This window comes from Pipistrellus kuhlii, unplaced genomic scaffold (genome assembly GCF_014108245.1).
Source record: "Pipistrellus kuhlii isolate mPipKuh1 unplaced genomic scaffold, mPipKuh1.p scaffold_m20_p_4, whole genome shotgun sequence".
NCBI lineage: Eukaryota > Metazoa > Chordata > Mammalia > Chiroptera > Vespertilionidae > Pipistrellus > Pipistrellus kuhlii.
This window is the reverse complement of record NW_023425540.1, coordinates 77,104,166-77,129,818: the sequence shown is the minus strand read 5'-3', so window position 1 is coordinate 77,129,818 and position 25,653 is coordinate 77,104,166. Positions and strand designations below refer to the sequence as shown.

Sequence of the window (25,653 nt, the reverse complement as noted above, 5' to 3'; positions counted from 1 at the left end):
GTCCATCGGCCAGAGCTCCTCAGCCAGCGGAATTGGTTGCCATTTGCCACTGAAGGAGTTCCTGTAGTCTAGGGCATCTGGCAGAGTGCCACACAGACCGTCCGTGTGCATGTCCTGCTCTGTCTCAGCCAAGGGCCACCACACTTTAATTTGGTGTGATGGTGTGTTTTGGAGTTTTTCTGCAGTGTCCCTGCATTCTGGGAGGTGTTTGCAGAGGCTGAGCCACATGTATGACCCGATCTCTGTGCTAACCTGAACTCACTCCTGGCAGGGCCATGGCACACAGTATCCGCTCTCTCCCTGTCTCCTCGTGTCCCCACACCACTTCAGGGGCACATACCAGATGGAGTCCTCACAGCTCCCTCGCACTGCTGCTTTCAGAACTGATTCCAACCTCCCATTCCTTTCCCTTCCGGCCCACCTTGCCCGAAGCCCCAGTGTGTCTGTCTTTTGCTCGTGGCAGGGAGGGTCGGACAGCTTTGCATTCCAGTCTCACCGTTGAACTCCTCCTGTGGGGAAAGGGTTAGGGCCAGGCAGGACCCCGGAAGTCTCTCTGGTTATGCTGGTGTTGCTCGTACCTCACATCTAGATACACTGGCAAGCTGGTAGCAGGACACCGTGTGGGGGGCTGGTCATTAGGGAGATGAGTCTGTGTGGCCCGTGGTGTGGGGAGGACACAGGCAGGAAATTCTGTAGACCAGAGAACTGCGGTTCTCCAGCCACGTGTGGCTCTTTGGCCCCCTGAGTGTTCTCACTCTACTTCTTCAAAATACACTCACCCAGGCCAGAAGCTGACTTCTGCAGATGGGCCACGAAGTTTCAATCGCACTGTATGTGCGCTCCCGCACGTGGTATTTTGTGGAAGAGCCACACTCAAGGGGCCAAAGAGCCTCGGTTTGCAGACCTCTGCTGTAGACCGAAGGCGCTGTGTGATCCTGCCACATTGGTGCATGTGCGCTCTTAGAAAATGTGTTTTATGCTGCACTGAGACAAATAGGTGAGGGTGCCCAGCCACGTGGATGGCACTCTGCCAGATGCCCTAGACTACAGGGACTCCTTCAGTGGCAAATGGCAACCAATTCCGCTGGCTGAGGAGCTCTGGCCGATGGACCGCCAGGCACTCCTCCCTGAGCAGGACGATGTCTTTTGCAAATGGACAGACAAGGGAACAGAGGTGGGTCGTGTACCCAAGCTCACGCAGCCCATCCTTCTCTCCCGAGAAAGCCTGCCATGAAAGTAATCCCACACTTTCAGAGAAAGTTGCATTGAGTTTGGATTCATCTAAGATCTGGTGGGGGGAGACATGGCCCCCAGCCAGGCTGGTCTCTGCGTGAGGCCGGTCTGAGCCTGGAGGCAGAGGCCAGGCAGAGCCGGTGCCTGCAGAGCAGAGAACTCAGAGCCTGGCCTACCCGTGGCCGGATTTCATCTTATCACAATTCCCGTCCGGGCTGAAGTCTCAGGCACCCCGAGGTTCCTCTCGCAGCAGGAAAAAATTCAATCACCCTGCTCTTCCACCTGGAAGCGGCGGAGAATCTGAGCGTGGCCCGTCCCCTTGGGCAGGTCCTTCTCCAGGCCTTTGCACAGGTTGGGGCGGCTCTGTGACGGGCTGTCAGGCAGGGTGCGCCCTCTCAGGGTTCATTTTCGCTGGTGGAGGCCGATAAACAGACAAATAACTCCCAACGGGAGGAGTGGTTGGTGCTCTGGGAAGCCCCAGGCACCAATGCTGCCCCTAGAGAGGCCCCATGGACTGGGGAGGAGGGGGCCGAGACGGGTGGCTGGCTTGCTCCTCCTTGGGAGTCAGACCAGGACAGAGGACCCCACAAAGGCAGGGGCATCCTCTGGCTCACCTCCCCAGTTTGCACCCAAGTCCTGGTCGCAGTGGCTAATATGAAATGGAATGAAAACAGAGGGTTCCTGAGAGAATGGTTTTGCTTGTCAGAGCCGCAGTGCTATCTGTCCTCTGTGTCCCATCCCCTGTCTGCGCATCTCTTTGGAGACTGCTATTCCCAGCATAATGAGGAGGAGACAGCCGGAAGGAAGGCCTGGGGCATGTTGTCGCCATGAGGGACAGACAGCCAGGGGCTGGGAGAAGGGTCCTCTTTCTGTACCAGAACTTCATGTGCTTCTGCAAACCTGAGTGATCAGAGGGACCCCCTGGGAGCTTGCTAGGTGCTGGCTGTAGGGACCCACCCCCAGAATCTCCGACTCAGCAGGTCCAAGGTGGATTGGAGAAGCTGCATTTCCAACCAGGGTCCAGGTGCTGCTGGTCCAGGGAACACACCTGAGAACCCCCACCACTGAGCTAGAGTTACAGGCCCAGGCGTCTTCAAACTACGGCCCGCGGGCCACATGCGGCCCGCAGAGGAGTCTGATCCGGCCTGCCAGGTTTTTTGGGCAGTGAGCGCAGCCGAGGTGTTACAGTAGGAATTAGTAGTTCATATAGTCTGGCCCTCCAGCTCTCTGAGGGACCGTGATCTGGCCCCCACTTTAAAAAGTTTGAGGACCCCTGGAAGCCTTCAGGAACCCAAGCAAGAGCATCTGTATCCACAAGGCAGCACCTGAGGAACTGAGAGGGGAGCTCATGGCTGGAGGAGAATCCTGCCATGAGCTATTTAAAAACCACTCCTGCTGATCCACAGCTCCCCAGCCAGCTGTGTGCGGAGGGCCAAGACCGGCCTGCCCGCTCTCTCCTTTGCTAGCCCTGCATTTGGGCCGTCCACTTCTCGCTCACATACACTAAACACAAACAGCAGCCACAGTGAAGGTGGGTTCATTGCATGCTAGCCCAGCCCCAGGAAGAGGGATGCGGTGGGCAGCACAGCTTTGAAGAGAGAATCGGTGAGACCTGCAGAAGACGCCTGCTTGCTGTTCTTTAATATTTTAATCTGTAGAAGCAATGCAAGAGATTTGGAATTGTTTTTAGGCAGCAACCATAACAGTCTGGGGCACAAAGGGAATGGACTGAAATAAGTGTGTGGAAGGAGCCACCCTGAAACTGTAGAATGAACATCTCTCCCAGAGATTGGAGGAGCGTAATTAACAGTACAGGATGTCAGTGATATGAAATGCAAAACCAAGAGGTGGAAATCATTAGAGGAAAGATGAAGAACGGGGAGACCAGGAATAGAAACCCAATTAAGACTGATTTGTGTTCCAGGAAGGAGCCCATTCAATAGAACAGGAGAAAGACAACAACCAAAGTGGTTTCAGGAAACCGTTGGGAGGCAGAAAACGATATGGGTGTAACTCTTAAAAGACCCCTCACAAGGAACCCCAGCCAAGATTAATGCAAAACATATACCTTACCATGGCATGGAGAATATTTTTTTTTTAAGTTTTCATGGAAAAGGAAAAATTCTTAGTGTTCAAGAAGCAAAAAGGAATGATCTTCAAAGTAAAAACCTAGGCCACCATCCAACCTCCTTGCTTCTCCCGCATTCAACAGCGGAAGAACTGGAGACGGTGCAGAGGGAGTTGGGCGCGGTTCTAGAATTGTAAGCCAAGCTAAGCATCTGTCCTGGGAGCGGGGGAGGTGTTACCAGGTTATCAGAAGTCAGATAATGCAATGCCCACACGTGCTTCCTTATCAAACTACTGTTACATGGTTTTCAGCAGTCATTTGGATGAGAGCCAGGTACTTGGCTGGGATGGTCATAGACAAATGGAAGTGAGCACTGAAACCAATTAAATATAACGAAGTAGCAGTAGCCGTTATAAATTTTGTTATAAAATTAAATGCAGAAGCCAAGTACCATTCTAGGAGAAGGTGCAAAGAGTAGAAAATGCCATAATAAACCTCAAATTAAACTTCCAAAGACTGTAATGTGTCAGGTGAGAGGCAGGAAAGTAAGGTATATACATTTTCGCAAGAAAAGATGAGAAAATGCAATCTCATTTCTTGAATTTGATAATACAAGGAAATATGGCTTAAGTAATGTGTTTGATAAATGGAAAGATATTCACCAGTATAATCAAAACTAGGACAACTGTAGGTTTTAATTTAGTTTAGTTTTGTTTTTAAATAAAGAACTGAAGACTAGAAAGCTGGAGATGGAATAACAAAAGTCCAGCCCAACATGTTTAAAACAATATATGAAAATGTGGTTAGATTCTACCCCTGGAAAGAAAAAAAAAATTAGATTTTCAGTTTCATTCTCTATAAGAGACCTGTCTTTTTAAAGAGATGTGTTTAATGTAATGCAATCAGTTTAAAAGACAAAGGGGAGACAAATATTTAGAAGAAATTCCACACGGGAAGAAAATCAACATAGCCATATTGATATAGAAATTGGTTCTTTTTCAAATAGAAGGCCTTAAATAGTTTTAATGACTGATTTTGTACACCGATAAGAGGCACTCTGTGGTTCTGCACCCAATTCCAGTGTGCGGGGCTTTACCTGACACCAGGCAGTTCCCCAGCACGTGCTGGGAGCCCTCTAATGCAACTCAGTTCTGCCACTGTTAACCGAGGACAGGATCAGAGTCCAGAAGCACTCAGTCCCACAAGACTGCCCTCACACCCTGGCCAGTGTGCTCAATGGTTAGACGTCAGCCTGCAGACCTAAGAGTCCCAGGTTCGATTCCCAGTCGGGTAGGTTCCTCAGCAAGTTCCCCAGCCCCTGGTAGGAGCACGTGTGGGAGGCAAACAATCAATGTGTGTCTCTCACCTCTCTCTCTCTCTCTCTCTCTTTCTCTCTCTCTCTCTCTCTTTCTCTCTCTCTCTTTCTCTCTTCCCTCCCCCTTCTTCTTCCTCCCTTCTGCTGTCTCTAGAAATCAATAGAAAAAATATCCTCTATGAGGATTTTAAAAAAAAATTTTTAAAAGAAAAAAGAAGGCTCTTCATGCAGCTGCCCATTGCAGGGCCAGGCTGCTCCCTGTGCTTCTGAAGGAGTGGCTCTGCAGGCACCTGCTGCGCTTGTTTATGGTGCGTCCTGATAGCGTATGTTTTACAAACGGAAGGTTTGTGGCCACCTTGCATTGAGTCTATCAGCAGCATTTTTCCAGCAGCAATTTGCTCGTTTTGTGGCTCTGTGTCACACGTGTTGTTAATTCTTACAATATTTCACACTTTTGATGATGATTATATTTGTTATGGGCACCATAACGTGCACCCATATGATGGTGAAGTTGATTGATAAGTATTGTGTGTACTGACTGCTGCACCGAGCAGCCCTTTCCCCGTCTCTCTCTCTCCCTCTCCTGCGGCCTCTTTATTCCCTGAGACACAACAATATCGAAGTTAGGCTGGTTCATAACCCTACAGGGAGACTGTTACCAGGAAGGGACTGGGCAGGAGGGGGTCTGCCTCAGGCTAGCTGGTGGTGTGTGGATTCTTGACTTTATGCAGGAAAGATTTCACAGCATAAGTCCAGGTGATTTTGAGAGGCTGTTTATTAGAGATGGGGACAGTGACACAGGAAGAGCTAGTGTAGAAGAAACAACAGGAGAGAGCCTAGGTGGGGCTGCTCTGGCTCGCTAGAACATCAGAAAAAAGGGGGCCTTGGAGACAGGATTTTATCTTCCCTCTTGCAGGCAGGACTCTTAGGGGAGGTCTCAGGGCAGGGTTTCAGCAGAATGGTCATCTGTTTCCCGGATGTGCCCTTTCTGAGTGGTGATCTCCACTGATTGGTCAGCGCCAGGGCAGGGGGCCCTTCACTAGTCATTGCAGCTGGTCCTGATGTAGCCACCCTGGTTTTGCTGCTTTCCTGGGCCTGGAGCTGACATGCACCTGAGGGAGGCCTAGATGGTATCTCTAGGGAGGTGCCTTCTGTATCTGTTATAAATTGCTCTCTGCCAATTTGTTCGGCTCTCTCTTAGTGTCCCTGTTCCACTTGTCCTGGCTTACTGCTTGTCACAAAAGGAAGAGTCACATGTCTTACTTTAAAAGCTAGAAAAGGCCCTGGCCAGTGTTGCTCAGTGTTTGGAGCGTCAACCCATACAGGGAAAGGTCACGGGTTCGATTCCTGGTCAAGAGCATGTACCTGAATTGCAGTTTCAATCCAGGGCCCCAGTGTGTGGGAGGCAACCCATAGATATGTCTTTCTCGCATCGATGTTTTTCTTTCTCTCTTCCCCCCACTTCCACTCTTAAAAAACAACAACAAATCAATGGAGAAACTATCCTCTGGTGAGGATTAACAGCAACCTGAAAAAGCTAGAAATGATGAAGCTTAGGGAGGAAGGCATGTGGAAAGCTGAGACAGGCCAAAAGCTGGGCCTCTGTAGCAAAGTTAGCCAAGTGGTGAATGCAAAAGAGAAGTTCTTGGAGGAAATGAAAAGCAGCCCTCTCTTAGTTAATACGCAAATGATAAGAACAGGCCTATTGCTGATAGGGCGGGGGTTTTAGTGGTCTGGACAGAAGATCAAACCAGCCACAACATTCCCTACGCCCAAGCCTAGTCCAGAGCAAGTCTTCAATCCTCTGCAGCCTGAGAGGTGAGGACGCTGCAGAAGGAAAGTCCAAAGCTAGCAGAGGCTGATTCCTAAGGCTTAAGGCTCAGATAATGCTTAGAATTTTTTAGCAGTAAAGTCTTTTTAATGAAGGTAAATACATTGTATTTTTTAGATATGTTATTGCAAACTTTGTAGACCACAGTATAGCATAAACTTAACTTTTATATGCACTGAGAAACAAACAAAAATACTTCCTTGTGATATTTGCTTTACTGTAGTGCCTAGAACAGAACCTGCAATATGTCTGAGGTATCCCTGTCAATCCGCGGTTCCTACCACCCCCTCCTTGGGTTCAATTCATTTGCTAGAGCGACTCCCAGAACTCAGGAAAAAAGAATACTCACTAGACTCTTACAAAGGACATTAAATGATACAAATCCACATCCTGGTGAAGAGATGAATGGGGGAGTTTGTGTCCTTGTGGAGTTTGAGGCCAGGCATGGTGACATGTATAAGTAAGGGTTCTGATTCACTAACCTAGAAGCTCCCTGAACCCCGTCTTTTAGGGTTTGCATGGAGCCTTCATGATGTGGGCATGACTAATGACGTCACTGGCCATGGTGACTGAGCTCAGTCTCCAGCCCCTCTCCCTTCCCAGGAAGTCAGGGGATGAGTCTGACCTCTGTTCACAGATGGTTCCCTTGGCAACCAGCATCCCCATCTCTAGGGGCTTTCCAAAAGTCACCTCATCCATATCAACTGAGTTGGGATTGAAAGAGGCTATCACAAGACATCCATTTATGGCTCTGAAGTGATTTTAGGAACTAAAGACAAGAGACCAACTATAACAAAAGGTCTTCCCATTGCCCTTAACACTTAGGAGATTCCAAGGGTTTGGGGAGCTGTGAGCCAGGATGGAAAAACCAAAGTATCTATGATAAAACCACTCACAATCTGCCCGTTCTGGATGGAGGCTGCCCTCTGTTTACCTTGATGTCCTTCCAATGCCTCTCAAGGTTTTTCTCACTTCCTCGATGTTGTCATCCTTTCTGAAAACTTTTATTGTCACCCTTTCTGATGACTTCCAAAGCTGTATCATCAGCCTATGTCTGTACAGCCTGCTGCCTCCTGGGCTATGCTATCCGGCTGTCCCTCTGGGACCTCCAAAGCACATCTCCCAAAATTTAACCTGACACCTTGCTCTCTCAGCCTGTTTTTCCACTGTTGCCATTCAGCTCAACCTAAAGCCCAGATGTCATCCTAATTGGCTCCTTCTCCTTCATCTTCCACCCACAACGACTCATCAAGTCTTGCCAACTTCTCTCCTACAGGGAGTTCTCTCCGTCCCCATAGCCCATGGTGGTTTCTAAACCTGTTATTTCTATAGCCTGGTTGTCCTGCCCCTGATACCAGCAAAGGGTAACTTCGTTCAAGCTCAGACTTGATGAGGTCATTTTCCCGATGAAAATCCATTAGTAGTACCTAATTTTACTCAAAAGATAAAACCAAGCTTTATTCCTCAAAAACTAAACATAGAGTTACCATATGGCTCAACAATTCCACTCTGGGTACATATCAAGAAAACCCAAAAAAACTAAAAGCAGGGGCATGAGCAGGTATTTTCCCACCTGTGTTCATAACAGCAAAATAGCCACAAGGTGGAAACAACCCAAAGGTCCATGGATGGATGGATAGGTTAACAATGTAGCATAGACATACAGCGGAATAGTGGTTGGCCTTAAAAAAGAAGAAACTTCTGCAGAAGGCCACACATGCTGCACCATGGATGTTATGTTGAGTAAGTTAGCCAGTCACAAAGAGCCAAATGCTGAGTGATTCCACTTATATAAGGCGCCTAGAGCAGTCATATTTGTGCTTGACTTTCCATAGAATGTAGACTGGTGGTTGCCTGGCATTGGGGGAGAAGGAATGGGGAAGAAGTATCACTTGAGGGAAATGCCAAAAGTTCTGGAGATGGACAGTGGTGCTGGTTGCACAGCCCTGTGAATGTACTCAATGCCACAGAACTATACACTTAAGTATGGATAAATGGTAAGTGTTATGTTGTGCATATTTACCACAGTAAAAATAAAAGCAAGTAAAAAACCACCAAGCTCCTCACCATGGCATATAGGTCTTTCTGGATTAGCACTCCATCCACAGCTCTCAGCACACCGCCAACACCTTCTCCTATAGCTCTCAGTCCTCAGAAGAAGTCAGTGACCTGGGGTTTTCACGCCTTGGTATGGTGCTCCCTCTCCTGACATGCCCTCTGCCCTCCCTCCCGCCACCTCTCCTCTCCTCACAGCCCCTGAACAATTCTTTTCCCTTACCTTCTGAATTTCAGCAAACTCTCTGCTGCTTAGTTTCCCCAGGCACCCCAGCCCTTCAATTGGTCTTCTAGGAATGGTTACCCAGGTTCTGGGTCTCTTTGATTTTGTCATTCGTCATCTCTGGCTGTGGCAGGAGGGTACCAATGTTCTCCTCTCTGAGATCCCCCACCCTCACCATGCACTCTGCCAGCCTTTTCCCTGCACCCAAGCTAAGAACCCCATGCTAGTTCCCCTGTCAAGTTAAAGGCTCAATTCTCAGTGTATCTCAAAATTTACTTTTATAGTCAATAACCTGGGAAACAAATCCGCTTTATACACTCCCCTTCAGTTGCTCTTAGTCATAGAAATAGCTTTGAACTTGAGTTATGTAGATGTCGAGCAAGTTTCAGTAACCTAAGTTAATGTGTTACAATGGGCACACTTAAAACAAGGTAGGAATTGTTTTACAAATAAAGCAGGAAATGAAAATGTCTAAAACCAGGATTTAGACTAACTTAAAACATTGATTTCTGTATTCATTATTGTCTAAGTCATACTGCAGAAATCCCAAAGTCTTAGAGGCTAAAACAAGGGAGGGTTACTGCCCAGCCAGTGTGGCTCGGTGGTTGAGCATCAACCTATGAACCAGGAGGTCACGGTTCAATTCCTGGTCAGGGCACATGCTTGGGTTGCAGGTTTAATCTCCAGTTGGGGGCGGGTAGGAGGCAGCTAATTAATGATTTTCTCTCATCACTGATGTTTCTATCTCTCTCTCCCTCTCCCTTCCTCTCTGACATCAATGAAAATATTATTTTAAATAAGTAAATAAATAAAATAAAATAAAAACAAGGGTTTATTTCTCACTCAAATTACATGCCCTTCATGGGTTAGCTCTATGCTGCATTCATACCAGGAGGAAGGAACAGACCATATTTGGTATGTATGTTTTTGTGGCAGGAAAGAGAGAGAGGGGGGGGGGGGGGGGAGATGGCAGAATGCACATGGCTTCTGAGATTTTCATCACTTTCACTCTCCTTGAATAGGCCAAAGCCAATGTCAGTGGGCAAGGAGATATAATTCTGTCATTTATACGTAATAATTGGAAATAATATAACCTATTCCAGACCCACACTCTTGCTTATAAGTATTTCTTTCCTTCCCTTTGGCCACAAAATATGCTCATCCCCTCTGCAAGGGAGACACCCTGAAAGTCCCGTCCAATTATAACATCAGACTTGAGATCTAGAATCCCAGGAGATGCAGCAAATGTGGATATGGCTTCTCTTAGAGACAACGTGAACTAATAAATAAAATGGGAGCTATATAGCAGTCTAAGACTGAGAGCAATTCTGAAATCCTGTTGGACAGACCTTGGGGTGAACAATATTCTTTAATTAAACCCTCATTCTGCATCCTGGAAATTACTCATGATTTCAAGTATAATGCCCAACTTCACCATGTGAGGGATCCAGCCTTTCTACTCCCCATGCTCATCTAACAAGGGCGTTGGAAGTTGTGTCCTCCCTGGGGTCTACTAGTATATGGCTTCTCCTCATAATGTTATGCCCATAGAAGGTTGGGAGCCCCACGATAATAGGGTTATGGAGTCTTTTAATGCTCTTGGCCAGTACAGTTCTCTCCAAAATGTCATCTATTTGGTTCCAACTGGTGTATACTTGTAGCCACGCCCAAACTTATCCTTGAGACACACTTCTCTCTCAACTTAAGAGCCAGCTTCCTGGAGAGTCACCTAACGCATTCAGAGGTTTTGACAAGGGACACTTGGATTTGTTTTAATAGGCCTATATTGCTATTTAAATCATTTCTCCATTTTCTCTCTTCCTAGTTGGAGGTGAGAAATAACTATTTTTCCTGCAAGTCCAGGAATTTCTGAGTTGTGTCTAGAATTGATTGCAAGCCAATCAATTCTTTTCTGAGCTCATCTCCTTCTTGTAGCACCCTGTCAGATGCAGCTATTTGCAACCGGAGCGCTGTTTCCCACACTTTTTCCCCAAAGCCACAAAACCGTTCAATAGGGATCTGTCCTACAAGTTACCACAGGCAATGATTTTACCAAGTGTTTTGCTACTGCATAAGAAAGGTGATTTTCTTTCTAGTCTCCAATAACAGTTTTCTCATTTCCCTCTGCCTCGCCCTGGAAGCCATACATCATACTTGAGAATTTTTGTAATGGTAGTCTATCATTTCTACATAATAATTTCTGCATTGTTTACTTAAAGCACGTTATGCTATGGTAGTGAAGAAGTCCAGAGTCTCTATGACTAATAACAAAAAGTGCATTTCTTTTTTTTAATTTAAAAAATATTTTTATTGATTTCAGAGAGGGAGAGAAAGAAAAAACTATGATGAGAGAGAAGCATCAATCTGTTGCCTCCTGCATGCTCTGCACTGGGGATCAAGCCACAACCCAGCATGTGTCCAGATTGGGAATTGAACCATGACCTCCTGGTCAATGCTCAACCACTGAGCCACACCAACTAGGCAAAAAAAAAAAAAAAAAAAAATCTTACATTATTTTTTTCTTTTTGGGGATATCTGCAGGAATTTCCCACTGTATCCTCATTCTAGGACCCAGACAGAAGGAGCAGCCCCTACCTAGGGCATGCTGTTCTCATGGCAGAAGGAAAAGAACAAATGATATAATCACACAAGGGCTCTTAAAGCTCCCAATGGGCAGTGGCATGTGTGACTTCTACTCACATCTCACTGGCTAAGAAAGTGATGGAACTGAGCCTGATGGAGATGCAGTGGGAAAGCATAATGCTGTCACCAGGAGGGGCAGAGCAGAACCAGGAATGCTGCACCCCCCTTCAGCTGCTCTTCCTCATAAACAGGCTTTGAACTTGCATTTTCTCTTGTTAGAACAAGATCCATACTTACAGCAAGCTGGGAGTTGCTGGCTTCTGGGGAGATCATAAAATTTTTAGAGGAATATGCATTGTCTGAAGTATGACACAACTCTCTATACAAGGGGTGACAGCAGATGGCTGGATGAGTAGGAAACCGAACTAGCAGGTGGCATTTTTTTTCCTCCAAGAGTCTCAGTGGAGGGAGATATGCTGAGCACACACGGTCTTCCCAGTAAGTTCACAAGTATGCTTGGAGCTGAATGTGATGGAGAACTGCTCATCCGATGTTCCAAAAAGCTGGGACAAGTTTCCATAAAAGGGCTTGAGGGTCATACCCCAAGCAGAGTTCTCACCCCTCTTATTCCTCTTTATCTTCACAGTTCGACATGCAAAGGATAACTCTGGAAGAGTTGAAGCACATCCTCTATCACGCCTTCCGGGACCACTTGACAATGAAGGACATTGAAAACATCATCATCAACGAGGAGGAGAGCCTGAATGATACCTCGGGGAACTGCCAGACAGAGTTTGAAGGAGGTAGGTACCCCTGTTTCTGCTTTCTCCCTGGTCAGGGACAGGCCAATGCCTTCACATCTTCTGTATGAAAAACGTGTTGACTGTCTCCTGAGCTGGAATGGCCTTGTGCCAAAGCCAGGAATCCAGAACTGAGGTTAAAAGATCCTTTTGGTAAAGATGCAATTGGTTTCTTTATTTTTTTTTCTTCTATATTTTCCCCAAACTCTGCATTTTTGCAAAACCTCCATTGGCCCTATCCTTCCTCCAGTGACTCTCTGTGGTCTGTGACCAGATATGTGGCTTTGTGGTGTTTGCCTTGACTTAGTGAGGGCTGCACAGGGTTGTGGAAAGGGCCTGTTTAGGCTGTCAGTAAATCTAGATCAACTTCTGTGGCTAATTGTGTGACTTGGGCAAGGAGTGTGCCTTCCCTGAGTGTGTTTCCTCATCTATGCACATCAAGTTAATATGGCCCTAACCGGTTTGGCTAGAGCTAGTGGATAGAGCATTGGCCTATAGACTGAAGGTCCCAGGTTCGATTCCGGTCAAGGGCATGTACCTTGGTCATATCCCCAGTGGGAGGTTTATAGGAGGCAGCTGATTGATGTTTCTCTCTCATCGATGTTTCTAACTCTCTATTCTCCCTTCCTCTCTAAAAAAATTGATAAAATGTATTTTTAAAAAGATAATTACGCCTACTTCTCAGGATCTTTAGAAATGGGATACCTCTATGCTGTGCTCTCCAAAGGCCATGACCAAAAACAGCCCTGTTCATGAAAGGATCCTGCGAACTTAGTGAAGTAGTTACAGAAGTAAGTTCCACTGGGGCCAAGAAAGAGCCCCCTGAGAGGCCATTTTTCTTGGGCTCATGGAAGAAAACAAAACCATCCTACCTTACCCCCCCAATCAGAAGAGAGTTCCAGGGAAGCTTAATGATCTGATCTCTCTTCCCAATGTTGAAGATCAGAACGGCTTTAACAGCTCTGATGTGTCGAATTTTAAAAATTCCATTAAAGCAGCAAAGCAGGCTGAACTTATTCAACACTGAGGTTTCTTACAGAGATCAAACTGTTTTTTCCTATTTCTTTTTCCCCTGAACATAATCAGAAGTTAATATCTACAGATGGTAAGCTATATAATTATCAAAATATGTAAGACAATATATAGAAGAAGGTCACATAGACATGGGAATGGCATTTGATTACCTTGTCTTGGAGCTGACACATCAGAGCTGGCCAGGCCATGACGGGGAAGCTGCTTGGGTAAGCTGACCAGACGTCCCGCTTTTTAACAGTTTGTCCCACATCCTGTGGCGTTTTAAAAATGTCCTTATTTTTTGAATTTTTTTTTTAAATATATTTTATTGATTTTGTACAGAGAGGAAGGGAGAGAGATAGAGAGCCAGAAACATCGATGAGAGAGAGTCATCGATCAGCTGCCTCTTGCACACCCCCTACTGGGGATATGCCCGCAACCAAGGTACATGCCCTTGACCGGAATCGAACCCAGGACCCTTCAGTCCCCAAGCCGACGCTCTATCCATTGAGCCAAACCAGTCCCGGCTATTTTTTGAATTTTTAAAAAAATATATTTTATTGATTTTTCACAGAGAGGAAGACAGAGGGATAGAGAGTTAGAAACATCGATGAGAGAGAATCATCGATCAGCTGTCTCTTGCACACCCCCTACTGGGGATCTGCCCGTAACCAAGGTACATGCCTTCGACCGGAATCAAACCTGGGACCTTTCAGTTCACAGGGCGACACTCTATCCACTGAGCCAAACCAGTCCCAGCCTGATTTTTGGAATTTTTAAAACGCCGTGGGATGCCGGACAAATTGTTAAAAATTGGGACTATCCCGCCAAAAGCAGGACGTCTGGTCACCTTATGCTTGGGGCTGAGCTGGTCCAAGTGGCCACAGCGATTCATTCAGACCTGCCCTCTCTGCCCCCTCCCTGGACTGCACTGCTGGGTCCGTATGAAAGGTCATGACAAGAGGAAACAGGAGATGGCTTGTACTCCAAGGTGACAAACTAAATGAACTCAAACCAGGGAAATGGGGCATGGTAGGGACTGGGGTGAACTTGAGAGCAATGCCTCCTTGTAAAGACACTCAGATTCAACATGTTCAGAAGTGCTGTGGACAGCTAACAGAACCCAGCTATGGTCTCAAGCTGCCCTGGTCTCCTTCTTTGTGACCTGGGCCGTAGCATCTATGACCGTATTTGGAGTTGGAGCCACACAGACCACACAGGGCAACATGGTCACAGCCAACTGATTTCCAGTCAGACAGGCAAGGGGATTGGAAAGGTAATAGAGGTTCAAGGGCAGGGATTGGGTACAACTGGGGAGAACAGCAGGCCTGGACTCCCGTTCCGTCTCTTTCCTATCTGACAGACCATGTGCTCAAATAGTGGAAGCATTTGGGGCTCCAGCCTCCCATGTCAGCAACTGCTCATGACAGAGGAGGAAAGAGTATTTTGGGGCATCTCATTTTCCACAGGAGCCTCTGTTTGTGTATCACTGTTTTTTGTTGTTGTTTTTTTGTGTGTGTGTGTGTGTGATTTTTTTCAGAGAAATGTCATAAGTCTTAGTAATTTGAGAAAGGTCAGACTGCACTGGGAAGTAATCTGAACTTTAAACCATGTCTTTTTATTACTCAAAAGCTCATATATTAGTGAAATAAATGACTGACAAAAAAGATTTCCAAATAGAAGTCTTACTGAGTCTGCTTTAATGATTCATACAAATAACTGGCAGCAGCTATCATTTGGGGTTGGTAAATGATAAGGGCCAGTCACTGTACTAAATGCTCTAAAATTCATGATCTTGTAAACATTATTTTGTAATTAGTACAGTGCTTTTGGAGTGATCTCTGTGACCTTGATTACATAATCCCTTTTGTATATTTTCATTTCAGAGAGTTGGGTTTTTTCCCCCCTTACATGTACATATATACATATACATATATACAATTATACATATATACATTTATACATAGTCATCACTATTTGGCCCCAAAAGCAAGCTCATTGGTTTGTGGTTAGGTTTAGATTATTTCAGTCTCAGATATGATTGTACTGTGGGCAAAGCTGTGTAGGAAGAGATGATGCACAGGGACTGAGTTCACCCCTGATGCCCCAGGACCGAACAAGTTCATTAAAGACCCTGTGGTTGAACTTGACCTCCTCCTTCCCCTCTTTCTTGCACTACTACTTTCCACAACAGGGACATGTTGGCATTTTTAACCTCTCCCTGCTCCCTACAGCAATCTGAGGGCACAGTGGCATGGCTCATGCCTTCTAAACCTCCTCACAGTCCTCCCAGCCCTTTTTTTAAAAAAATATATATTTTATTGATTTTTTACAGAGAGGAGGAGAGAGGGATAGAGAGCTAGAAACGTTGATGAGAAAGAAACATCGACCGGCTGCCTCTTGCACACCCCCTACTGGGGATGTGCCCGCAACCAATGTACATGCCCTTGACCAGAATCGAACCTGAGACCTTTCAGTCCCCAGATCGATGCTCTACCACTGAGCCAAACCGGTTTGGGCCTCCCAGCCCTTTGACCCTACTCTTCCCCATGCTATCAACTCTTGCTGTCCTTTCTTGCTCTATCCTAGGCAGCATGCCCTGTTCAGCCACTTCAGCCATACCCTCACCAACATTTCCGATCCCTCACCCACCTATCAGCTTCCAACATGCCAACTCTAAGTAAATCTAGCATCGAAATCTGAAGGCACAAGGTGGTTTCTTTTTTCAAGTGATGGCATGCATTTCTCCTTAGATCTAATCTTCATAACCCACATAGTCCAATGAGAGGGAAGGAAGCAGGCACGAGATCCCCGCCCCCCAATCCAGACTCCAGAGCCCCAATAAGGCCTCCTGTCTTGCTGCTCCCCACCCAGGAAGACCTTTCCCCTGATCTTATTGGAGCTTTGCTGAGCAAGTACATGCTCACCTATAGAGCTGGGGATCCACAGGCATTGGAAATCCTGCCCTATTTAATTTCAGAGGAAGGAATCAATGGAGAACAAAACCCTGAAGGTGCAGGAGGGCTTTGCCTTAAAAAGGTGAAAGGGCACATTTGTCTGTGAGCAAGGAAGGAAGAGATGGTGCATGAAACAGATGTTTTGTGGCTGAGTGGAGTTTTAAATAAAGCCCCCATTCCATGGCTGTGAGGTCAGCAAAGCTTGAGTCATGACTGAGATTCTGGAGTGTGGAAAAAGTTTGAAAATGTGTCCTTAGGCAACCTGTGTGTCACGGAGTCAGAGATTCATAGGGGATTTCCAAATGCCATCAGTACCATTTTATGTCAGTGATTATACTTTTACTAAGGTGTTCACATTCTGTCCATGAAGTCAAGAAATGTTGATTATTCCTCCCACATGAATGGAACAATGAAAAAGAGAGAAATAAGCTAGGAGCCCCTGGGGTGTGGAGTCATTGATGGAAGAATTGGGATTTTTGTCCTCTTAGTTCTCATTTTGGCTTGATTTTAGCCAATAGAATATTTTGGCTAAAAGTAGGAATTTCAGGCAATCCCAATTCCTCAAATCTTTTTTGAGCTCTCTTATTAAGATAACTTATGCTTGATATCATTAGGTGTTAGTTGGCAACATTTGTGTTATAATTATTTTTAAAAAATAAATGGGTCTATATCCACCAAAATGGGTTAAATACAAGAATATGTGACTACCCACATATTCTTGGATGCCCATTCAGTGCCCATGCTACATAAGAGGAGTTTTGAGATGTTTTGTTTTAGTTCAACTGCTTATGGTCACCAGACATTTTGTTTTTGGAGAACATAAGCTCTGTGACACTGAGAGACAGGTTCATATTTAATTATTTGGTTCGAGTCATATGTGCAACTGAGTGGGCTTATAATTGAGTTATCTATTTGCCTATCCCTGATCCTTATTAAGCATTCTTATGACAAATTAAACTACATACTCAGTTAGGTAGTAATTGCTTCCAATGTTTACTGCTTCATCCCTATTGATGCAGTCCAGGAAGAACAGGGTGGAAGAAAACTGGTCAGCATGCCGGCCAAGGGCTGGTCATTTGTTAATACTTTCCATTGACCTGTCAGCACAGTCTGAGCGATAAGTTCTGTGGCTTCTGTGGTTCAGGTGAGGAAACTTAGGCTCAGCGAGTGGAATAAATTGTCCAAAGTCAAATAGAAAGTCAGGATTTGAACCCAGGTCTACCTGCTAAAGTCCTGCCCTGGCCTCTTCATTGTTGGGGCCATTTCCTCGGGCATATGCATTACAAAGTCTCTTTACAGAGCACAGCTTCAGCATCCTTTCTCGTTTTCCATTCCATCGCCCATGAAATCATATATTTGGAAAGGGAGTAGAGATGCAGCAAGATCTGTGTGTGAGCCCTTTCGAGAGACAAAGCCCAAGTGTTGTCCCTAAATGGAACACCAGCTGTCAGATTTTTTGTAGACATTCTGAGGACATGCGCAGGAGAGGAAGTCAAGCGCATCAACTGCGGAGTGAGTTTCTGTGGAGGAAGAGCTGCTCTGTACCATTCAGTGCCTCAGTAGGAGGGACAAGAGGAATGATGGTAAAGGAGGTGACACAGGCCAGGTAGTCCCAGAGGATCCCTGTGCAGACTTGTGGGCTCTGTTTCCCCGTCCTGGGTAGACTAGCTGCGTGACAGTGACTCTCGAAGCCTTATTTTCCTGATCTGTCCAATGCAAAGACTGGGCAACAGCAGTCATGTCTAGATTCAAAATTTTCTAGGCTCAGTGGGAGGTCAGAAAAAATTCACAGCCAAAGTCAAGGTCTCCAGCTCAGCCATCCTGCTGAAGTCACAACGTTCCTGTCCGGATGTCAAATGCACACCTGGGTGGGGAGACCTGGGTCATCACCTGGTCGTGCACATTGGGCATTTCATGCCCATCTGAGTGGAAAGGGCATGGTGTGTCATCTATACCATCTGCTCCCAGCTCTCCTGCTGCTGTGAGTCTCCTGAAATAAAACCTGCTCTCCTTGGGTAAATGGAGGAGGTTAAGGTGTGCCTGAGGTTCATGGCAGGTGGTGAGACAGTAGACAGTTTTCAAATAAATTGGGGGCTTCAAACCAAAAGGAATTTTTCTTCTACTTGGGTACCCTTCCTGTAGGAAAGTTTTCTGTAGCCATGAATGAGGGATAGTGAGATTCTGAGACTCCAGATAGAGACCTAGGGAGATTTTCTTGATAAATTTGCATGATGGTTAAGCGTTTGAGCTCTGCACTCTGGACAGGGTTGACTTAAAATCCTGCCTCACCACATATTCGGTCATTGAGTCAGGTTTTTAAGTAAATGTTAGAAGCCTAATTTTCTTCATCTGCAAAATGGGAATCATATAATGACCTGTAGTTGTTATGATGATTAAATGAGGTAACATGAGAATATTTAGCACAACCCTTAACACATTATTAAGCACTCAAAACAGGCAAACAAACAAAAAACTAGCCAGTCCCTAGCTCTAGTTCTCTTCTGATTGTTAGTTTTTCACCTGGAGACGCTGTGTATCCACATCTTTGAAGAATGGGGCAGGGGACAGATTTACAGGGTTTGAGTCATCCTCTTCACACATTCATTCCTAAAGGCAAGTCCCTGCTAACACTGGAGTCACCAAGAGTATTGGTCAACACTCTTTGGGTTTTAAGTTACAGAAACTCAACCCAGACCCCCTTAAACTAAAAAGCACTGGCTCAAATAATAGAAGTCAAAGAGATGTACTTTGGCTGACCTGGACCCAAAATGCTGATGCAGCACTCTCTCCTCACTCCCACCTGCTCTCTCTCTCCCTTTCTCTCAATCTCCTTCTCTCTGTCCTTATTTCTTCTCTGTGGGCTTCATTCCTGTGAAGGCTCTCTTTTCCTGAGGTGATGGGATTGTCTCTTTCAAGGTTCACCTCTATTCCAAGTAGGTCCGCCATGCCGACTGCTGGACCAGGCCAAAGGCTAGGGAGACTACCTGGCCAGTCCAGTTTGTTACATTGGAAGAAGTGGTTCCCTAGATTGAGTCCCACTAGGTGGAGAGGTATAGATCCTCAAATAAAAGGATGGATTTTGTTACAGGAAGGGGAAGGCACAATAATGCCTGCCACTGCACCACAGGTCCATAGCAGGAACCTCAAAGCCAGAAACCCAATACGATTTTGTGGCGAAGGGACCAGCTCCCATCCCCTGACAGAGTTTGCCCCTCTTCCTCTGAACAAGAGCATCACAAAACACCCAGCCTCACTCCTGTTCCCTTTAAGGCTGCATCCCCACCTCCACCTTCAGTCTTTTCTGATATCACGGATATATAGAAAAATCTCTTTCAAAAGCTCTTAATTAGTCCCGCCTCAGGCATGGAAATATGCAATTTCCTAGACTCCGAAAGTGTGAGACCTGGAAGGATCACAAAGCAAGAACAGCTCCCAGACCCGGTAGCTCTGGCTTATTGCGAGAATCACCTGCACTGGGTTTTGTAATGTTTTAACCTTCCTGAGGCCCAAACTCCCTGCCAGAAATGTCACTTATGTAGTCTAGGTTGGGGCCATTCATCAAAAGTATAATGATTCCGACTTGCTTCACTTGGGAGCCAGTGCTTCTGAAGGCACACAGCCCGGTTTCCAAGCATATATTGGAGCCAGAGGGATTAAGAACCCATTATATGCAGGGTCCCCTAGCTGGCCAGGGCCAAAGTCTGTGTGGACTCCTATTCCCAGGAGAAAGCCCAAGAGCCCTGGGACAAGGGGAAGGAGCATTCTGTGCTGGAGCTCAGACACCAGGCCTGGCAGCCAGGAGTCTGTCTGTGTTTGGGGCTAGCAAGCTTTCAGGTAATCAGGAAGCGCCACTTCTATGTCCTCCTGTGTCAGCTTTCCCCAACTCACACTTACTATCCAGGCAACTTCCCTACCAAGTGCTACACTAGAAGGGAGCTCAGACCTTCTGGGAAGGAAGACACAAGAAAGAGCACCAGCAGCATGGCCGCTTTTGTGTTCCTAAGGTCCAAAAGGAACAGCTTCCTCAGGAAGTTAAACACAGAGTTACCATGGGACCCAGCAATTAATGGCACCCAGATTAGGACCCTGGAAATATATTCACATAAAAACTTTTACACGAATATTTATAGTAGCATTTTTCATAATAGTAAACAACAACAAAATAGAAACAACCTAAATGTCTATCAACTGGTTAATGGATAAACAAATGTATATCCACTCAGTGGAATATTATTCAGTCATAAAAAGGAATGGAATACTGATACATGCTACACATGATGAACCTGGAAAGGTTATGCTAAGTGAAAAGAAGGCAGGCACAGAAGGCTAGCTATCGTATGGTTTCATGTACATACAAGGCCAGGAATGAGCAAGCCCAGAGAGGGAGGCAGGTTAGTGATGGCCAGTTGCTGGGGAGAAGGGGGAAGGAGGAAGTGACTTCTAATGTGGATGGGGTTTCTTTTGTTTGTTAATCCTGATCTGAGGATATTTTTTCCATTGATTTTTTAGAGAGCGGAAGGGGGAGAGAGGGAGACGGAGGGAGAGAGAGGTGAGACATCGATTGGTTGCCTCCCAACTTGCCCCTGAAATTGAACCTGCAACCCAGGTACGTACTCTTGACCAGGAATTGAACCCTCAGTCCTTTAGTATGGTGGCTGATTGCTCTAACCTAGGGGTGTCGAACTCAATCAGAGAAGGGGCCAAAATCTAAAATCCAGCCTAAATCGCGGGCCGAATGGTTTACTGAACAGTCATAAACTGTCATTGTGATGGAAACGCAGCGGAGTGCAGTGATGACAGCGTGGTGCGGGCCACATTGCAAGGCCTGGCGGGACGGATTTGGCTCGCGAGCCTTGCGTTTGACACATGTGCTCTAACCACTGAGAACACCAGCCAGGGCTGGATAGGTTTTCATCCTTTAGCCATCATACTAAAGGATGAAAATGTTTTGGAATTAGGTAGTGGCGATGGTTTCAAATCCTTGTGATTGTAGTAAATGCCACTGAATGCTACACTCTAGAAGGGCGGATTTTATGGTGTGTGACTTCTGTCTCAATTTAAAATAAATACAAATGAACAGCTAGACCATTTAAAAGATTAAAAGACCAGGCCCTTTGGGAGCAGAGTTTCCTGTAAAGAACAGCCAGAGACCTGCTTGGCTGAGACAGAGATTGCTGGGAGCTGAGGCGGATGTGGTGGTCTAAGGGCAGAGGTGATCTGGGGTCCTGCCCACTGAGCTTAGGAGCTGGATGAAAGGAACATGCTTTTCCCAGCACGGGGCCTCTGCAGGAAGGCTGCAGGGGTGCGGATGCGTGCATGCGAAGAAGCACTGCTTTGGGAAGGTGCATCTAGCCGCAGTGCGGATGAATGAATGAGGGAAGGGGCGGATGCAGAGGTTTGGATCCTCAGTGCTGTGCTGCAGGCTGCAGGGCAGAGGGGGAAAGCAGGCCTTCCCTCCTGCCCTCCAGGGATCCGAGAAGGAAACCTTGCATTTCTCTTGTGATTCGGGGTTTGACACAGCTTTCACTTTCTTTATTAGCTCATTGATCTTTAAAAAGAATTCTTGAGCTCAGAAGGATGGTGATCATTAGCTCCTTCACAGGGAGAGAAGCGGGTGCAGGAAGCCCAGGGCTGCTCCTAAGTGGCAGTTAGCCAAGGAAACCAGACTTCAACTCCCCATGCACCCCAGGCTGACCCACAGTCTTGTTGGGGAAACTAAGCAAAGACTGTGATAATAAACAAATATTCACAGATACAGTGTGAGGCAAATGTGTGACAGCCAAAGACAGGCCTCAAATTACCAACAAACACATTAATTAGTGCCGGACTATTCCCTGCCAATCACACCAAGTGTCGAAAGTGCATTTTCTTTGGATCTTTCTATTGCTGAACTCTGCCCTGCCAAGCAAAAGACTCGGAATAGAGTGTGTGTACCGGAATTTTGAACCTGGATCTTAAAATTATACTTGGGCTCAAATCCTACCTCCACCTTTGCCAAATGGCCTTGGACTCCACTTCTTGGCGCTTAGGCCCTTCACCTATTAAACAGGGACCCCCATGCCCAGCTCACGAAGGACTGCCACACTGCAATAAAGGAGCGAATAGCTAGCTCACATGGGAGGGGGTGCTCAATACATAAAGGGGAGTTGTTTTTTATTGCAAAAGGGAATTCACATCCTTTGGGCACAAACTATTGCAGTACCTTCCTATATCCTTACTCTTTACATCAAAGTAGGTTTTCATTACCTGCTTTTTACAGGTGAGGAAATTGAGGCCCAGGGAAATTAGCTTGCCCACAGTCACACAGCTAGGATGTAAGATAATCACTTTTGGTCTGGTTCTGAAGCCCTCATTTTTTCACTCTGCTGTAAAACTTAGAGTGACGGCAGAATTGGGCATAAAAGGACCCTCATCCGGGCAGAGTCTGAATTATGGACAAGCGATCTGTTTCAGAGCTCCAGGGGAATGAGCTGGAAGCTCCACTCAGCTTGCAGGATTCTGGTCTGGGTTCAGATTTGCTTGGCCTCATGTACAAACTCCTGGCCTTGCCTCCTTCCATCTCTCTCCTCCTACTACTTAAGGGTTTTAGGTCAAAGTGCAGCCTCTGTCCTGGGAGATCACCCTGTAACCTTGTTTTGTGAGGGCTTCGGCAGAAACGTTCTCCGCTGCCCAGTCACACAACCGTCCTTTTCCCTGAGCCCCCGCCAGCCTCAGGAGGGCAAGGCAGCCGGCTGCCTGCAGACACATTTTATGCTGAGGAGCTGCTCAGAATAAATTAGCCAGTCCTCAGAAAGTGTTAGATATGCTACTTCCACATCACATTTTATTTCTGCCTCAGTCCTTCCTTCTCAAGCGCCACCTCCCTTTCCCTTCCTGAGGGGCTGGCATCTTCACATTTGCCCATCCTGGGGGAGGGGAGGCACAGCTCTGCACAAGAGGATTGTCTTCCTTCTGCTAAGAACCTATAGATTCTAAAACCTAGACATGATCAGCAAGTAAAGAACTGAATCAAAAAGACTTCCAATTACCCAAGGGAGGTAGAAGCCTAGTGGGTCCAGAAGAATTAAAGATAACAAGATAACAGGAATTAGAAATAACAAGAGATGATGGCAGCAATAACCAACCTTCATTGGTGAGGGAAGTTGCGCCTGGGCACTGGTCTCTGTGAAGGGTGGGTGCTGTAGAAACTCCCCGATGGATGGAACTTTTAGAGGCCCCTTCTCTCAGTGAGAGCTGTTTGCCTTTGGACACATCACTGGACTCCTACTGCTTTCCCGTCATTTCCAGGGATCCGAGGAGCCACCGATGTCAAAGGGAGAGGTACTTGAAATGGAACATTTTTAAAGGCTCTTTAAAGGCGAGTCTAGCAGAATGGTCCCTTTCTCAAATGGGAGGTACTTCCAGGTTCTGTGCCAGCACTGGGTTTCTTAACATCTGAATATGAAGAATCATCTCCCCTCATACCCCCTCCCCAGTGTCCCTAACACACACAAACAGCTACCTCCTGTCCCCAGCAACTCAAACTCTGATTCTTTGGCTATACCCACACATACGGAATCAAAACTTTGGGGGTTGAGCCCAGTGACCCCCTAATCACCTGTCAAGTTTATTAAAACACATTCCTGGCCTTTACCGTCAGAGATTCTTGATTCAGTGGGGCCTGAGCATCCGCGTTTATATCAAACTCACCTGGTGCTGATGCTCCAGTGAGAAGCTCTGGTGTAGGGAGCCTCCAGGGCACAGGTTTCTTCCATAAACTAAGCAGTACACTGTGTGCAAGATCACTGCAGGACAGGACAGGAGGGGAGGAGGTGTAGACAAAAAGGAGGAAAAAAGAAATCTGGCCTGGGAAGTGATGCCTGGAAAAGAGACTTGTTCTTTCTCAGCACACGTTACCAAAATTCATTCTTGTTATTTCCAAATTCGTGGTCCATATTAATAACCCACTAATTAATGCCCTGTGGTTGAGAGCCACTAATGGTGGGCCTTAGAAAAGTGGTGCAAGAGCTGGCCCGACAAAAGGATGAAGAGTCCACAATCCCAGGGCCCAAGGTCAGACCCCTGCGGCCACAGGATCTTCATACCGGTCTTGTCTAGATGCATTGGTCCCCACTTCTCAGACATCAGCATGCACCAGGATCACCCAGTTAATCCTCAGTCACTGACTCAGTAGATCTGGGGTGAGGCCCCACCTGAAAAGCTGCATTTAAAAAAATATCTATATATCTATATTTTTTTCTATATTTGTATTGACTTCAGAGAGGAGAGGAGGAGAAAGATAGGCATATCAATGATGAGAGAGAATCATTGATCGGCTGCCTCCTGCACACCCCCTACTGGGCATTGGGCCCACAACCTGGGCATGTGCCCTGACTGGGAATTGAACTGTGACCTCCTGGTTCATAGGTCAACACTCAACCACTGAGCCACACCAGATACCAGCCGGGCTAAAAAATCTGCAGCCCTGTGTGATGCAGACACTGCTTGCCCAGGGACCCCTCTCTAGAATCACTGTGGGCACATAGAAAATAATGCCGGAAGTTGCTTACAGTTTAGACCAACAGCCACCCAAGAACAATCCTGAGAAAGGTAAGCTGCTTCCGGCTCCATACGGCTGTTTGTGATCAGCCGCCTCAGATGTGGCAGCCAGGCATTCCGCAGAAACGGCCATGGCAGGGCCCTGCTGATGCCCCTTTGTGAAACTCACTCTGAAAGGTTCCATGTTTCCTCCCTCAGAAAGTCACAGAGACTCTATTACATCTGGAAATCTAGACCTGACTCCCTGACATCACATTTGTCACCGTCTTTGGTATAGAAGCCTCACCGTTTTATACCATTTGCCAGAACACGTTCAGATGTTCAGAGTGGTCCCAGAAATGGACTGGACCAGCCTGAATCCTGTGGCCTGGACTCGGGCTTGTTGAGGAAGAGGTGCAGCCTGTCTCATCTCACTGTGTCCTGTCTCTCCTCTCTCCCCCTTTCCTCCTCCCCCAGTGCACTCCCAGAAACAGAACAGGCAGACCTGCGTCCGGAAGAGCCTCATCTGCGCCTTCGCCATGGCCTTCATCATCAGCGTCATGCTGATCGCTGCCAACCAGATCCTGCGGAGCGGCATGGAGTAGCCGCCTCCCGCCACCGGCCACTGCGGCCCCCGCTCACTGCGCATGCGCACGCCCTGCGGGCCGACTCCTCCTCCACAAAAAGCAGATCTGGACGATGCAGACGCGGCACAGTTCGGCGAAGAACCCCGAGGTTGCAGTGCAACCTCCTCCGTTGCAAGTCCACTTCATCTCCTTGGCAGGGACACACAAGGGCTGTCTTCAATGCTTTAATGGTTTTGTTTCCTAATGCAATAAATAGCCAGGAGTTTTCCGAAGGATCGCTTCAACCACCTGCAGAAACTCCGAACAGGAACTTCATTTTCATCTCGGAATTCCATGCGGGCCAGTGGTAAGAGAGCAAGGGAGAGGCGTGAACACGCAGTCACCTCCCCGCCCCACCCTTTCAACCCCGGGGGGGCAACTGGAGACCTCTGAGGGCAACCCAAGGGGTGACTTCAGAGTTGCCGCAGAAG

The 25,653-nt window shown here is 46.8% G+C and overlaps 1 protein-coding gene across 3 annotated transcripts in view; it reads left to right on the top strand.

Moving 5' to 3' along the window:
- Positions 1-25,452, top strand: part of CALN1 (calneuron 1) — a 409,706-nt gene extending 384,254 nt beyond the window's left edge. For all 3 annotated transcript variants that reach the window (XM_045571227.1, XM_036410358.2, XM_036410359.2), the window contains 2 exons: positions 11,955-12,111; positions 25,074-25,452. In XM_045571227.1, coding sequence (XP_045427183.1) covers positions 11,955-12,111; positions 25,074-25,201 — 285 coding nt within the window. In that variant the 3' untranslated portion in view covers positions 25,202-25,452. The remainder of the gene's footprint in view (positions 1-11,954; positions 12,112-25,073) is intronic.
- Positions 25,453-25,653: the final 201 nt, after the last annotated feature.